Source organism: Phacochoerus africanus, chromosome 1, assembly GCF_016906955.1.
Source record: "Phacochoerus africanus isolate WHEZ1 chromosome 1, ROS_Pafr_v1, whole genome shotgun sequence".
In the NCBI taxonomy this organism is placed as follows: Eukaryota; Metazoa; Chordata; class Mammalia; order Artiodactyla; family Suidae; genus Phacochoerus; species Phacochoerus africanus.
The window spans coordinates 79,997,066-80,014,225 of NC_062544.1; the positions used below are offsets into that span (position 1 = coordinate 79,997,066).

The 17,160-nt window shown below is 43.7% G+C and overlaps 1 protein-coding gene and 1 long non-coding RNA gene across 3 annotated transcripts in view; one reads left to right on the forward strand and one right to left on the reverse strand.

Moving 5' to 3' along the window:
* Positions 1-11,670, reverse strand: part of LOC125120240 (uncharacterized) — a 32,463-nt gene extending 20,793 nt beyond the window's left edge. The window contains exon 1 of one of the 2 annotated variants that reach the window (XR_007133291.1): positions 11,381-11,652. This is a non-coding gene — a long non-coding RNA (uncharacterized LOC125120240). Of the gene's footprint in view, positions 1-11,380 lie in introns of both variants that reach the window. The other variant, XR_007133290.1, reaches the window with a different exon arrangement.
* A 140-nt stretch (positions 11,671-11,810) lies between these two features.
* DAP (death associated protein) overlaps positions 11,811-17,160 on the forward strand; it is a 74,178-nt gene continuing 68,828 nt past the window's right edge. Inside the window, exon 1 of the mRNA XM_047768134.1 lies at positions 11,811-12,017. Within this exon, the coding sequence (XP_047624090.1) occupies positions 11,963-12,017 (55 nt within the window). The 5' untranslated portion in view covers positions 11,811-11,962. The remainder of the gene's footprint in view (positions 12,018-17,160) is intronic.

Consider the following 17,160-nt stretch of genomic DNA (forward strand, 5'->3'; position numbering starts at 1 on the left):
TTAAAAAAAAAAATAGAGTGCTGCCCATCGTCCAGCTTTACAAGGGTCTAATTATTAGTCACTGCAGTCGCTGACCAAAGATGCACCCTGAAAGGAATTCAGGACAAAAAAAACAAAACAAAACAAGATTAGGCACCCTGAGCTTTAGAAAAACAGACCTCTCAAAGGAAGAGGTCTTCCTTATTTTATGAAGAATTTTAATGAACCCACATTCTTACATCCTTTGGCTCAGGAATAACTGCATTCAAGTACTACTGAGATGTGTACTTGACTGTAGGTATTCTTGAACCAAAAATCATGTATGTATGGGCTCCCTCCCATCTGTTCAGATCAGTCCCATCAGAGCAACTGAGAGGCTGTTTCCCTTACTGTCCTCAGTAAAGTCCCTGAATAAAACTGAAACTAACAACTCTTACCATGTGCTTTTTTTTTCCCAGCCAACAAGAGCATAGCACTTGAATTCAAATAGTTTGAGGGACAAGGATATTTCATGTTCTCTGCATTGGATCTTGAATGGAGAGCCAAATGAATGAAAATTTTGGAGCTAGTGTATTAGTCAGGGTTCTCCAGAGAAAGAGAACCAATAGGAAATACCATCTATATCTATATCCACAACCATATGCATATTCATATCTATCTGGATAGTCTGAGAGTGAGAGAGAAGAATTTGTTTTAAGGAATTGGCTTATGAAATTAAGGGGGCTGACAAGTCGAATATCTGCAGGGTAGGACAGCAGGCTGGAGACCCAGGGAAGAATTGCAGTTCAAGTTTGAAGGAAGTCTGCTGGCAGGATTCCCTTTCATCTGGGAGATCAGTCTTTTTTCTATTAAGGCCTTCAATTGGTTGGATGAGGCCTACTCACATTATGGAGGGTAACCTGCTTTACTCAAAGTCTATGGATTTAAAGGGTAATCTCATTTTAAAAATATATTCACAGAATCATCTAGAATAATGTTTGAGCAAATATTTGGGTACTGTGGCCTAGCCAGGTGGACATATAAAATGAACCATGGCACGGAGTCATCCTCTGGCAGCATTTTAGAGATTGAAGATCAGTTTCTTCCTGAGGCTGCAGGAGCCCTCTTCTTAATTCCATGAATTCTTCCAATATTCTGAAAATATTCAAATAAGAGTTGGGGAATTCCCACTATGATGCAGTGGGTTAAAGATCCAGTGTTGCCACAGCTGTGGTGTAGGTTGCAGCTGCAGCTCAGAATCAATCCCTGGCCTGGGAACTTCCATGTGCCATGGGTGCAGCTGAAAAAGAAAAGAAAAGAAAAACTCAGAGTTGGTTTCTTTTTCTGATGAGAAAAGAGAGTGGAGAGGAGGGAGGAGGGAAAAAGGAATGAGAGGAGAGGAGAGGAAAGAAGAATAATATCCTTAAGTGACAGGGGAGCAGTTAATATTAAGCCAAATCTAACCAAGCCTAGCCCAGCAGTTGCGTCCCCACACTATGGAAGCAATATCACATCAAGTTTTACCTCTTCTACAAGGAATAGTTTAAGTGTAGCCTTTCTTTTCCCAAATACTTCATGGTTCTTTGTTAAGGAGATGAATAGTCATGTTGTAAGCTTCTAGCAAGCAACTGAAGCTTGTATATTTTCTTTTATCTTTTCCGTGGCCCATGGCAGTTTATTAATTTATGTCAGTGAAAAGCTCTGAATGGTGCCCCAGAGGTTCCCTACAAACCTGAAGGATGGGCCTGGGATTTGCTTTATCTGGATTAACAGCAATCGTATTTCCCAAGCTCGGACCTTTTTCTAAAAATTGAGCAAGAACAGAGCTAGCTTTTCTGCAAACGAAGTAAGAACTAGATGCTGACTGAAGTCATTATTTACAGCCTTCTCTAGCCTGCAAAGTCACACACAGATACTTGAGCCTGAATGGAATAATTAATCAATTATGTGAAATCACTTGGCTGAGAAAAAAGATGGCTTAAAAAGAAACCTAGGTAATTTCAGCAGGGAAAAACAGTCTTTAAATTTGTAAGGGAAAGTATTTGCCATCTCTAACCCAGACTTGTGAGAGAGAAGAAAACTGAGCTGGAAAGATCCCAAAGGTTACCTTCTGGAATCATGGCCAGATATATGCTTATTAATATACACTCTTATCAATTATTAGGCAACTTCAAGGTTATAATATTAAAAAAAAATTAGTTCCTGTCCACTCTGATTTCTAATAAGAAGCTGAACTTACAAATAAGTTAATCTAAATCTATTAACCGTATTTAAACACTTTCTATCAGCTAGTTAATCAAGGTTAACAACATCAATGATAAGTCATATTGACAGCATTACCTCTGACATATCATGTGATGAAAATGGTATTTCACTTATACTGCCTTCCTTCCCCCAAAGCCATAACCCCTATTTAACAATGACAGAAACATTAGACAAACATAAATTGGTGGACAATCTACCAGAGGAGATAATTTAAGAGAATGCTTATCTTTTTTTTTTTTTTTTTTTCCTGGAAGTCTGGAGGGACATATAAAGAAGGTTGTTATAAGGGGTAAACTCCAGTAGTAGTTTTACCCTCCAGGATTATTGATAAGCAGTGACTTGCTTTCTCCTTTGGATATAAATAATACTGTTACTTAGATTTTCCAGTATATTGCTTTTGTATTATTTCAAAATGTATTCATAGGAAGTATTTATTGAAAGTAGTCAAAACTTTCATATGACGTACTAAAAGAAAGCACCACATGCAGCTTTGGAGGGAAAAATATAGCCAAGAACCCTCTGTTTGAGACTTCTGACAATCTTCACTTAAAATCCTGTGAATTTGTTTTTCTAGTTCCATGGAAAATGACATTATAATTTTGATAGATTGCACTGAATCCAAAGGTGGCTTTGGGCAGTATGAACATTTTAACAGTATCCATCCTTCCAGTCCATGAACATGGGCTCTCTCTCCATTCGTTTATGTCTCCTTCAATTTCTTTCATCAAAGTCTTGTAGTTTTCATAGTAGGGGTCTTCCACTTCCTTGGTTAAATTCCCTCCTAATTATTTTTTTGTTCTTGATGGTTTGCTAATAGCATGGACCTTAAGGAAATTATGCTAGGTCAAAGAGAGAAAGACAAACATTGTATCATATCACCTACATGTGGAATCTAAAAAAAAAAAACTGAACTCATAAAAACAGAGAGTAGAAAGATGGTTACCAGGGGCTGGGGGTGTGGGTGTGGGGAATGAGAGAGATGGTTGATGTACAAACTTGGAGTTAGTAGATAAATAAGTCCTGGAGATCTAACGCACAACATAGTGATTATAGTCAACAATAATGTGCTACAAACTTCAGAGTTGCTAAGAGACTAGATTTTCATTGTTCTCACCACGGAAAATAAATGATAATTATGTGACATGCGAAAGGTGTTAGCTAAAATGCTGAGGTGGAAATCATTATCGCAACATACAAATGTATGAAATCAACACATTGTACATGTTAAACTTATACAACCTTATATATCAATTATATCTCAGTTTTTTAAGCCCGTGAAAGCAGCCTTTTTGAAAAACGATGTCAACAGCATTATCAAAACTCTGATTGCTCAAACTGCCTTTTTGAAGGCAAACAGTGTAGCAGGTAGGGTCTGTGGACTGGGAAATAGCTGTGGTGAGTGGGGAAGCCCACACAGTGGGGGCTGCTGCTGTCATTCTAGAGATCAGCTTCACACCCCTGCTCTGAGAACTAGTGAGGCAGCCTAGAAGGGAGCCCCTGAGGGTCCCCCTGCTGCCCTGGGCCACTGCTGGGGCAACACCACCTGGCATTGTGGTCCCAGCTGATTGTAGGGCTGACATCACCACTGACTGCAATGTGGTGATTGTTTTATAATCCAAATATTTTCCATTCTTATTCTGAAATCCATAAGTGGTCTGAAGAATGATCTAGAACAGCAGTTCTCAAAGTGTGGCCAGTGACCCCTGGAAGTTCTCCAGATCGCCTCAGGGGGTCTGAGAGGTCAAAACTATTTTTTTCAGTAATACTGAAATGTTATTTTGCTTTTCTAAAATTGAAGTAGAGTTGATTTACGATGTTGTGATAGTTTCAGGTGTACAGCAAAGTGATTCAGTTATACATACACATATATCTATTTTTTTCAGATTATTTTCCCTTATAGGTTGTTACAAAATATTGAGTATTGTTCCCTGTGTTATACTATATATCTTTGTTGTTTACCCGTTTTATATATAGTAGTGTGTCTATATTAATCCCAAACTTCTAACTTATCCCTCCCTGCCAGCTTCGGTAACCATAAGTTTGTCTTCTATGTCTGTTGGTCTATTTCTATTTTGTGTATAAGTTCATTTGCATCTTTTTTCAGATTCCACATATAAATAATATCACATGATATTTTGCTTTTTCCACTCTTATACTATCTAAAGTGTACAGGAAATCTTCCAGAGGCTACTTGACATCATATTGTAAGAGACTGAATGAAGAGACCAAGACAGGAATCCAGCTGTCTTTCTTCAGCCAGACCCTAAACCAGGATTTTCTAGTCCTCTGCCACACTTCCAGGCTCATCCTACTCTCAAGTCAGACTGAACAAATCATTGTCTTGGGCATGTGAACTGCTGTCCCAGCTCCACTTCTCCTCCACCACTCCTTTATGTAGAACGCCCTGTTTCTGCCTCTTGTTATCGGGAAAGGCTCACTTCCACTCTCCCCTTCTCTTGAATAGTTCATTATCACTATTCTACTCACGTACAAACCAGCAGTATTCTCTTTTTCTGTTCTAGAATATTCATCTCCATCTACCTTGTATTTTTTTTTTTCGCCTTTTTGCCTTTTCTAGGGCCACTCCCATGGCATGTGGAGGTTCCCAGGCTAGGGGTTGAATTGGAGCTGTAGCCACCGGCCTATGCCAGAGCCACAGCAATGCGGGATCCGAGCTGCGTCTGCAACCTACACCACAGCTCACGGCAACGCCGGATCCTTAACCCACTGAGCAAGGCCAGGGATCGAACCCGCATCCTCATGGTTCCTAGTCAGATTCGTTAACCACTGAGCCACGACAGGAACTCCTACCTTGTATTTTAAAATAAATGTTTACTTTGCTGTTCCTCTAAAATCTCTAAGTAGTTTGCTTTGGGTAGACTTCTGTTTAGTCCCTTAAAGTTTAGCAAGTGTTTTTGATATGCTAACATGTCCACTTCTTGTAAACATTCTAGAAAGGTGTGTTATTATCCCTACTTTTAGATGAGGGTGCTGAGACTCAAAGCAAATGGAGCTTCCCTGATGGTGCATATTTAATATCTAATCAGGCTGAGTCTCAAACTTCAGTCTAGAGACCCCAGGACCCATGCTCAGCCGTTTCCAGATTCTCCTCCCCAGACTGGTTCCACCTGGAAAGCTGAGTAGAGGCTTGGCTTGAAAAGGCAGAAGTAACCACTCAGCGTCCTTCTGCTATTCATCTGTTCCTTAGCTCTCTAAATGTGACACACTCACACCTGAAGTGCCTTACACACAAACACACACACATACATACACACAATTTAAAGGGAAAATGGTAAAATAATGTCCTGGTACCACTGAAGCCTGAATCCTGGATCGATTCCTTAAAAAAAAAAAAAAAAAAAGAAAGAAAGAAAAGAAAAGAAAAAGCAACAAAAATACATTGTTTTTCAATTTCAGATTTTAGGCTCCCTTGAGATGATTTTTCTTGCCGAAAAGCCTCTTTATTCTTGATGTCTTTGTCATGTTTATTTTATATACTTATAGCAATTCCTATACCCTTGTAAGAAATTTCATACAGGGAGATAAGTGCTAAGACATAATATTGAATAACTATTTGAATTCCCATGTACAATCGGCATTATTGCCTCCGCTATGGAACTGTAATCACAGAGTGTGAAAGTAGCTTGCACAAGGTCAAATAATGACTCAGTGAAAGAGCCAGAAATAAAATTATTCCTACCTTCCACCCCCATTTCTCTGCTAAAACACAGTTTTTGTAAACAACTTACATAGCATTTGCAATTTTGTGGGAAATCAGTATTCATGGTTGTAGTACTCCCATCTCTTTTGCAGTTTCTATTTTCTAACTTCCAAATAAAGATAAAAGGAATATTTTGCTGAGACTCACGTTGGTTATTTTTTTCTTCAAATATCCTCAGCTAAAGGATGACCTCATAAGTGACTAAAATTGACCTCCATGTCCTTTACTAGTTGTTGATTTACTTTTGAAAAATGCCTCAAAATGCTTCTCAATTACCTGTGACTAACAAGTTGAAGCCAAATGAAACTGTAGGGGGAAGTGGGATTGGGGTTTAGAGAGCTGGCTTCTGGTCCCAGCATGCATTCAGTAGAGTGGTGTCCCATGGAAGTCCAACAATCTTTTCTTCTCCTTTTTGTTTGCTTTTGTTTTTCTTGGCAAAAATGGGTCAACCTGCCTTACTTCCATGTATGTGCGTGTGTGCGTGCGTGTGTGTCTGGGCAAGTGTGATAGTCTATCATTTTTATTTGGCTTCTGAACACGCCTATCTTCCTCAAGTATTGCATGTGTACTTATGGGTGTCAAACAAATTATACTTAAAATTAATATTATTTAAAACTCCCGTAACATAATAAGAAACACACTGGATGCCACAAAACAGAGTCAAGAATGGCTACTGCCCTTCCTCTTCAAGCATTATCAGAAATGGTCCTGACTCTCATCCATCAGACAACAGTATAAGAAGACAGAATGCATGGGCCAGACCAGAGGAAGAAAGCAATGTTCATCAAATTGATTAATAGTCGGGGTTACTTTAATACACGGTAGAACAATTCTTGTGTTTCTTGAATGCTAATGCAAACTCTCTCTGCAATAGTAACAGTATATTCTATAGTATGTTATGGTTTACAAAGCACTTCCAACTGGGCAACCACAACAGTGGCGAGAGCTGGGATCTCCTGGATTTGCCCACATGAGCTACCAATCCCTGTACCTAGCCTTTCACAGACTTGGTTCCTCCATCTACAAGGGAAGAGAAGCCCTCCTGTCTTAGGATCTTATGGCGAGTAGAAGGGATGACACAGAGCCTTAAGGGGGCACAGGTAGCACTGAGAAGGTGCTAGCTTCTCACACCAGTCCTGAGGGAGGTTGGGGTTCACGTCTTCAACTTGCAGATAAGGAAACGGAGGCTCTGAATGTTTTGGGGACCTAGCCAACGTTACAAAATATACATACACAGGACAGAATCTGCATTTTCTTTTTCTTCTTTGAATACTTTTTCCAGTGTTTACACTATTTACATTAAGTAGTGTCTTAGATTCAGCACCATTTGGGATAACAGAACAGCCTTCCTAAAGAAGGGGACACAGTTCCCAAAACTCTGCTTTAGAAGGCAGCCAAGTGTAGGGGGAATTGGGATTGGGGTTTAGAGAGCTGGCTTCTGGTCCCAGCATGCATTCAGTAGAGTGGTGTCCCATGGAAGTCCAACAATCCTTTCTTCTCCTTTTTGTTTGCTTTTGTTTTTCTTGGCAAAAATGGGTCAACCTGCCTTACTTCCAGAGTTATAGTGAGTTTACAAGATTACTCAGCAATTCGAGTAATATTTGAGTGTGCATATCCATGTAAAAAGCTTCAAAGGGTGGTGTCTGACATTTATCCTCACCATCTAGGACCAGTGGGGCTGGACACACACACGTAAACGTGCTTATGAGTGAAAGGATCAGAAAAGGTTAGTGGCCATCTGTATTAATGTTATCTATATTCCGTAAATATTTTTCATTCTCTATGTGGACCTCATTTGCTACTCTTCATTAACATAACAGTTGGGAGAAATTAAATATATCTGTACTCCAGAATTACAGGGGAGAATGTCTATCGAATGCTTCTTCTGTGCCCACCCTGGTTTCTGGATGCTGGGCATGCAGCAAGCAAGATGGACAAGATCTCTCTCTTTGTGGGGCTGACACGTGACCATGCTACTCAGAGGAGAAAGACAGTAATGCCCAGAGATATAATGAATTTTGATAATGCCCAGAGGCATGATGAAGACAAAGTGATGAGAGTCAAGTGCCCAGGCTGCCATCTTTAGCTCTGGCATCAGGAGCAGCCCTTGCAAAAGCTGACTCCAGAATGAGAAGGAGTTAATCATGCAAAAATCTGGGGGAGACGGTCCCAAGTGAAGGAAACTGGAGGCCCAAAAGGAAGGATTGGCTTGTCACATCTGAGGAGCATCCAAAAGCCCACTGTGGCCAGAGGGGCTGTGGAAGATGAGTTCCTGAGGCAGGCAGGGCCCCAATCACCCAGAGCCTGGTAGGGCCTGTATTGGTTGCATGTAAAGACACCAGCCACAGGGAACTGGATCTTGTAGGGGGTTGTGCTCCACACCACAAACAAAATGGAGCCAGGTCTACTGCTCTGAAAAACTGCCACAGAACCTCGAAGTCCCATCTCCTTTGGTCTTCCTGCTCTGCCACCTTTAGCATATGGCTGTCCTGCCTTTGGTTGCTTCGTGGTTGCACTATGATTGCTCTGCTTTCCACTTTCTGTCTGAAGTCATGGCAGCATGAACAGAGAGGTCTCTAGAAGGAAGGCTACTCCTCACATTAAGAATGCAAAAGCTGGAGTTCTCTTGTGGTGCAGCAGGTTGAGGATCTGGCATTGTCACTACAGTGGCTTGGGTCACTGCTGTGGCATGGGGTTTGCTCCCTGGTCCAGGAACTTCCATATGTCATGGTTGCAGCCAAAAAAAAAAAACTTCCCCAGAAAACCCCCAATCAACTTCCACTTAGATTTCAGTGGAAATCTAAACCACCTCTAGCTGCAAGGGAGTCTGGGAAATATGGGTTTTCTTTTCAAGCTAAGTTCTTTAAACAATAGTATTTTCTTCAGTAGGAATGTTATGGATTAGGCAAGAACTCTGCACTGTAATGAGTAGTTTGGATTCTCTTCTAGGTGGGAAGGTATCTGTGGGTAGGTGGGTAAGTGAGGAATTCTGCTTTGACATGTAAAACTAGGTATGTTATACCAGTGTCTGGATCTGTGCGGCTCAGAACAGGTCTCAGGCAAAGATATGGATCCTCTCAGGCCTCAGTGCAGCCCAGGATGACTGGAGCCTCCAAGGCCCTCAGTAGCTTGAGTCCTTCCTCAGAAATATCCTTTACCCCCAGGGTTCCTGAGCAATGACATAGGTCACTGAATCTAAGATGCCATTGCTCTTTAACATGATGTACCACTAAGGGAAAAAATGCTTCCAATTAAACTACAACACAATGTTTTAGAACTCTCATTTCACACTTCTTAGAAATGGTTCTTTTAGACTTAAAGACATAAGTTTTTAAGCATATAGCACCCTTGAACACACACAGAAAGGAAAATAGTAATACAATGAGTTTGGTTAGGTATCCTTAAAGTTTCTATTTAGAATCCAAATCAGTAGTGTCTGTGGATTTCCTCACTCTAGTCTATCAAGAGTGTTAGTGATGGACACTGATTATTAGAGAAATGCAAAGCAAAATTACTATGAGGTACCACTTCACACCAGTCAGAATGGCCATCATTAAAAAGTCCACAAATAGGAATGTAAACTGGTACAGCCACTATGGAGAACAGTTTGGAGATACCTTAGAAACCTACACATAGAACTTCCATATGACCCTGCAATCCCACTCCTGGGCATATATCCGGACAAAACTCTACTTAAAAGAGACACATGCACCCGCATGTTCATTGCAGCACTATTCACAACATCCAAGACATGGAAACAACCCAAATGTCCATTGACAGAGGACTGGGGTTCGGAAGATGTGGTATATATACACAATGGAATACTACTCAGCCATAAAAAAGAATGACATAATGCCATTTGCAGCAACACAGATGGAACAAGAGACTCTCATACTAAGTGAAGTAAATCAGAAAGAGAAAGACAAATACCACATGATATCACTTATCTCTGGAATCTAATATGTGGCACAAATGAACCACTCCACAGAAAAGAAAATCATGGGCATGGAGAACAGACTTGTGGTTGCCAAGGGGGATGGGGAGGGAGTGGGATGGACTGGGAATTTGGGGTTAATTGATACAAACTATTGCCTTTGGAATGGATAAGCCATGACCTCCTCGTGTATAGCACTGGGAACTATATCTAGTCACTTATGATGGAGCATGATAATGTGAGAAAAGGAATGTATATATGTATGTGTGACTGGGTCACCTTGCTGTACAGTAGAAAATTGATAGAACAATATAAACCAGCTGTAATGGGAAAAAAATAAAAATCATTAAAAAAAAAAGTGTTAGTGATGGAGCATCTCTTAAGAGTGTTCCACTAATGATTTTGGATTTTCTCCTAAGCAGGTGACACCTGTCTGCAAGTTTTGACGTGAGTGCATGACAATGACAACTATATCACAACTTCTGCCTGGCCAATTTCTATCCTGCTGGTAGTGCTAATGCTAACCCTAACCCTAAACAAAATGCACATTGTGTGCATTTCTGTGTGTGCTGTGATGCAAAGTGTTTAGCAGTGCTGAGTTAGATATCTGGGTAGGGAGGTCAAGGGGGCAGTGGGGTATGGGTGTGGAGCTTAATGGAGAGGCAGACATAGAAAATTGGTTTGAAGATTTGAGATCCGTTAAGCACATGGATTACAGTGGGCCTGCCTGTAACCACTGAATCAGGTCTACACAGAGAAGACAGCTGGTGTTGAACCTTGGGATACTCAAGTGTTTATAAACCTACAAGAGGAGCAAACCAATTCAACTGAGAGTTAGGAGCCAAGCACCTAATTCAAATACTGGGTGTCTAAGGAGTGATGTCCAATCCCTGAAGCTAAGGAGAAAGGGGATGGTCCCCTAGGGCAAGTGCTGCTGAAAGGTCAAGTAGGGTGAGAGTGGAAGAGTTATCACTGGATTGGGCAGCATGAAGGTCATTAGTGACCTTGGCAGAAGGACTTCCTGCTTGGTGGTAGACTCTGTAGAGCTGAATGACAACCAGATATACGGGACTGGGTTGAAGAGTGAGAGGGAGTCAGGTGCTTTTTGAGCAGCTGTGTTGTCAAAGACAGATATACAGCCAAGAGAGGCAGAAGTTTTTCCTTTTCTAAAGACATTGGCCACGTCTGAACGCTAATTTAGCAAGGCTGGATTCATGTCACAGGAGAGGATACCTCTAGCTGCAAAATGCTTGAGATGGCGAGAGGAACGCAATCCTGGGCACAAGACCAAAGCTTCGGACAGCTTCGGACAGAATCAAGACTCATCGCAACAGAGAGGTGAAAGACAGGGGGAGCAGACACAACCTTCCAAGAACTTGGTCCAAGCTTCACAGCGCTGTCTTCCTTTCGGGGGGGGGGGGGGGGGACTCTCCCGTTTATAGCATCTTTTAACAAATCTCTGCTCTGCTTGGGCCTTTTGTCGGTCCCACCCGGGGTCTCACCTCCGCACTTAACCGGTCCTTTTAGCTGTGAGCTGGGTGAGGACATCTGGCAGACTGGCCGGTTACCTGAACACACATCAGCCTCTTGGGCGCCTCTTACTGATGTTCAGTTTCTCCTGAACCGTCTATCTGGCGGGTTGGCTGAGCACCGTTCACGGAAGTGCCACTCTGCTCCCGGCCTCTTTTCAACCTTCAGCGAGTGTTCCTGCCAGCACCAGCTCCCGCCTCTTTGAACCGCAAACGCCCCGCCCCGGTCCCCCTTCCTTCTCCGCCCTCGGCCACTGCCTTCAAACGTGGCGACGACGATTGCGCATGCTCAGTACCTGGGATGTGCGACGGCTGGCGGGGCGGGGTGGGCGCAGTGACGCTATTGCGCAGCCGCGGACAGGCGGGACCGCGCCACGTCGACGCGCAGCGGCCGCGCCCCCTCTCGGCGGCCTTGGTCTGTTCGCCCGCGCGCGGTCCCGCCGCCTCACGCGCGCGCCTCCCTTGCTCCCCAGCGCTCACGCTCGCGCGCAATTCCCTCTCGCCGGCTATCCTTCAGCCGCCGACGTCTCGGCCCCTCAGAAAGCCGGTCGCGCCATGTCTTCGCCTCCCGAGGGAAAGCTAGAGACGAAAGCAGGACACCCGCCCGCCGGTACTGACTCGTTCCCAACTTTCTCCCCTCTCGCGGGTCCGGAGGGCGGGCTCGAACCCGCGGGCACGGGGCGCGGAGCGGGGAGCCGGGCGGGGGAGGCCGCCGGCCTGGGACGTGTCTGCTCTTGGGGTCTAAATTGAGCTCAGCCCCCGGGCGGATGAGACCCATCGCCTTAAGGTGTGCGAAACATCGGAGTTGCATGCAAATGAGTGTCTTGAAGGAGTCCAGTTGAACAACTTACACCCCAAAGTTTCGGCGGTGGCTACTTACTTAGAATGTACAGATGTTTTTAAAAAACAAGTAGCTGAAACTATTAAAAATCAATGTTTTTAGCGTCATGGTGATGAATGATTGTAGGCTGACAGCTTTTTTTACTGACTAAAGAACCAAAGGAACGGAAATCATTTTTATAGTTAATCAACCAGTATGACTCCCCTCCCCCCTCCCCCGCCCCGTTTCTTTCTTATGCTGCTCTTCCTCAAAAGTGGTTTTGGTTTTTTTGTTTTTTTGCTTTAGCACATCCTGAACTTCTGAGCCAAGGAAGTTAAATGCAGGCAAGAGTCATCTTTCTTAGCATATGGGACTCTTAAGCCACCTTTACGTTCATACTGTCCCCCCCTCCTTTCTGAGCAGAGTTCCTGTTTGCTGTTTCGAATCTACCCTTACTGGGCGATTACCATTTCTCTCCTTTGGAGTGATGATCTCTCCATATGGAAGGGCACTGGGAAGGAATCAAAGGTGACTGGGTCCCAGAGTCCCAGTCACTTCAATGTGTGGGATTTTTAGGGTGTTCATTGCACACGTTCATTGGAGTTACCAACTCAGACTGCTTGTCACAGAAGCCTTAGCCAAACATGGCTGCTTTTTGTGAAACATTTGTGCCATCTTGATTAGAGGAAAGATTCCCCTAAGTTCCACCTGCCATCCCCCCCACAACACACACACACTATAGGGCACTAATTCTCTGCTTCAATAGTGGTGAATATAGCAATACCTTAGAGGTGTCGCATTCCAGAGTAGGTGATACTTTTCAGTGGTGAAATAAGCTCTCAACAGCAAGACTGACGGGCAGTGGGAAAGAAAAATGGCTAACTGATGTGTGAGAGGCTAGGAATTTTAGAAAATCGTTCCACTGTAATGGAAAATAGACCTTGGGGACCTCTGTGTCACGTTAGTTTAGGATTAAAAAAGAACTTCAAAGTCATTTCCATTAACAATAACTCTGACCTTTAATTCCTACTGCTTCGGGTCCATGGCCAGCCCTTCATTTACACTTGTGGTCGTGGACCATGTGGCAGCCATCTGCCCTTGGAGGCCTTGTCCCAGGGTGGTGAGTGACATTAGCTGTATGTGTTAGACTGACACCAAAACAAAGTAGCAGTAATTAAATTGCATGTAGAGACAGCCATATGGAGATTTTTAAGATGAGAGGTATAAACTGTATGTATTAACTCCCTGGGAGAAATTTCATAAAGGGCTCTGATTTTCTTTGAATTGTACACAACTAGGCTGTGTGAATTACAAATTAAACATCTCATTTATTCCCAGGGAGAGAGGAGCCACTGTTATTTGTGCCAGGGTAGCAGGGAACTTGGGTTCTAAGTTTTGAGGCTGGTTGCTTCTCTAGGGCTCAGTTTTCCTAATCCTTGAAATGGGAGGTTTGGGCCAGACGATCTTTTCTGGCAAAGGAGTGGGGCAGGGCTGTCTTTGTGCTGTTGCTGTCACCATTAGGATTGAATCCTGAGGGCAGTTAATCCCACCCACAAACTCAAGTGACTTCAAGGCAGGTTCTTTAAGCCTTTGGGTCCCCAGTCCAGCAGAAGCTGATTTAGAAGCTGTCACTGTCTTTCTACATTTCCCAAGGCCGGTCACACTTGGCTAGAGTTAAAGGAAGGACCTGGCATCCTGACGCAGGGTGCAGGTAAGAAAGAGACTTTTTGTAGGTTGCAGTATTTTGCCTCTGAATCGACACCCTCGGATATGTTTTCCCCTGTGGTACAGAGGCCCCTGTACAGAAGCCTTTTTTTACACTCTGGGCAGTCTTGTTTACTCTAGCCTGACCAGAGAGCAGACAGTTCTGCAGAGTAGGTGTTTAAAGAAAGAAGGAAAAAAGAAAGAAAGAAAGAAAAGACAACCACTATAATAAAGCATAATCATCACGAGTAGCCAAGAGCGCCATTCATAAATTAAAATAAAGGCCTTAAAACTTTGGGAATGCTTTCATAAAGTGCATAAGTTAGATAATAAAAACTTGTGCTGAAATCTGCAATCAAGAACAATAAAATTCTCCCTGTCTCTCTTCATGTTCTTTTGTGTTTTCTCATTCCTGCTGTCTGAACCAGATGCTCTCCTTTGCTTCCTAAGAACATCCATCCCCTTCCCTTATGGTACTCACCTCCACCTGTCTACCTCTTTGCTCCTTGCTTCCGGGGCTGGGTCCTGTTGATGCACAGTGCCCAGCAGAGAATACTCAATCCACAGCTCAAGTTTCTCCAGAACCTCTCATCTCCATGGCACGTGGGTCCCGCAGCTTCCCTCCACCTCTGAGCTGTCCCCACCAAAAACTCATGGCATAGGTGGGACTCTTAGATAGCATCATCATAGTAGAAATAGTAACTAATGTTTTCTAAGTGTTACAGCATGCAGGGTATAGGGGAGGCACAAGAATTTCCCCTTTACCCTTCTAGACTAGCTGAGACTCCCCTGTGATAAAAGAGAGATTAACAAGAGAAAAACAAACAGCAGTTTAATAACATATATACCTTCTGTGTGCATGGGAGAGACTCAGGAAAAGTGAGTAACTCCTCAGCTACCACCTTAAATACCATCTTCAGCTAAGGATGAAAGATGCCACCAGAGGAGGCAGCCAGTTATGGGAGGATGCCAGTTATGGGAGGCTACCAGTTAAGTCATGGTAAACTGGAGTAAGGTGATTGTGTGAGGGTAAGATTCTCTTATGATTTAGTCATCCTTCTCTTCCAGGTACAGAGAGATACACTTAAACGTGGAGATTTCCCTTATAAATATGAATATCCCTAAACAAAGGGGACTTCTCGGTACTCAGCTTTTCCTTGGGTGCTTTTTCTTAATCAGCTCAAAATAATACTTAGGCCAAAGAAGTGTGTTTTAGAGTGGCATACTCTACCATCCCCCTCACTGGGAGGGTTCTCAGAGCTTGGTACTAATTAGCTAATTTAACCAGCAGTCACCTTACAGTTGTGGTAAAGAGGACAATACCATCTTTTGAAACCAGCCAAGTTATTTAGAGTGTTGCTGACTCCCCAGGGCCAGTGACTTGACAGGGGCCAACCTGTGGGACCCTGCCTGGCTTCTTGGCACCTTGGCCACCCTTCTGGATTGGGGGCTACATTACTTGCCAGCTCCCCCCCCCCCAGGTGTGAATTTAATGGGGCTTCTGAAGAGCAAAGTCAAGGGCTGTGCAAATAAATGCAAAGTCCTCTCCCCCATGGCTGGCACAGCAGGGTATCCTGGAGGTGCAGTGGCCGCCAGGTCCTCTGTAAAAGGGACCAAGTCTTAATGATTTGAGACCTCACCACTGCTCTTGGGGCCAGAATATCTGCAGAGAAATGGGGCAAGACTGCTTGTTTTATGGGAGTTCTTGCAAATACAGATTAGCAGAGTGAGGTTCTGTTTCATCCAGTGTTGGCCATCTAGGCAGAAGGAGGGAAATGGTGACAAGTCTCACTGTTACTCACTGTGCCAGTCTTGTAAATCTGTGGTGGCAATGGGCATAGCATCTCTTTGTTAAAGACATTGTGCTGGCCCCACTTCCCTCCACTTCCCAAGGGAGCCAAAACCATGTCAGTAAAGATCTCATAAATCTAATATGCTATGGCTTTGAGCGTTGCCAATCTGCCATATGGTTTTCTTCAGTGCATAGACTTTACGAACTGGGTCACGTGGAAATAGGAACACAAATCTATTAAAGTAAAATGGGAAAGAGACCACTTTGGTCTTCTCTAGCAATTTCAAAATAATGCACTTCGCTCTTCTATCAATGCATTTAAAGGGTTGGGGATGATACCTCTCCCTGAATTATCTCTCTCAAGAATTTTCATATTACTGAGGCCACTCTATTGCTAGAAGGGCACGACGGATTCAGTTTTTATTGTATTAACCTCATAGTCACAGGTTTGCTAAACTGCCCCCCATCACCACTGTCCTCCACCCAGTCACTGATCAGCACTTGAAGATACAGAAGAGAGGTCTGCCTGCGCTCCTTAACCTGCCAAGAAAAAAGAGAGCCCCCTTGGTTACTGACTTTTTATCTGAAGCTTCCGGTCAGGGTGGACCACAGCACTGCTGAGATGTGTTTTAGGTGTCCCCTCTGTGGTCTAGTTCTTTGGGTGATGGCCACCTCCTCCCAGCTTCTATGAGATTCCTTTTCATTTCAGAGGATGCCCCTGCACTCTTACTTGGTTTTGTGAGTCTTTCCCCTTCCCGGCTTAAGCAGGCCTTTCCTTTGCACAGGGACTCCACACTGTTGTCTAAAGCACTGTCTTAGTTACAGTTATATTGTATTGTATTGTATTCACTTGGAACAGACAACCCAAGATCTCAGTGGCTGAATAAGTCACGAGGTTTATTTCTGTCTCTGGTGGCCCTCCTACGAGGAAGAATGCAAAGGGGCTCCTGCTGTGGCTCACTTCCACAGTGGGTTAAGAATCCCACTGCAGGAGATGGGTTGCTGCGGAGGGCCAGGCTCGATCCCCAGCTGGCGCAGTGGGTTAAAGGGTCTGGTGTTGCTGCAGCTGTGGTTTAGATTCAACTCTGGCCCAGAAACTTCCATGTGCATATTTAAACTTTTTTTAAATAAGTAAAGGAAGGAAGGAAGAGTGCAGAGACCCAGGCCTCTCCTGCCCAGCGATTCCACTATCTCAGTGCGTGACCTCTGTGGAGGGGACTGAGAGCACAGGCCGTGGGGTCTTGCGGTGCAGCCTGCAAGGGGCAGGTGTCACTGCATTCGTTTCCTAAGGCCGTTGCAACATCATAACAAATTGAGTTGCTTAATTTATAGCACAGCTGTATTATCTTAAACTTCTGAAGATGAGAAGTCCAAAAATGGGTCTCCCTGGGCAAAAATCAAGGTGTTGGCAGGGCTGGTTCCTTCCGGAGGTTCTAG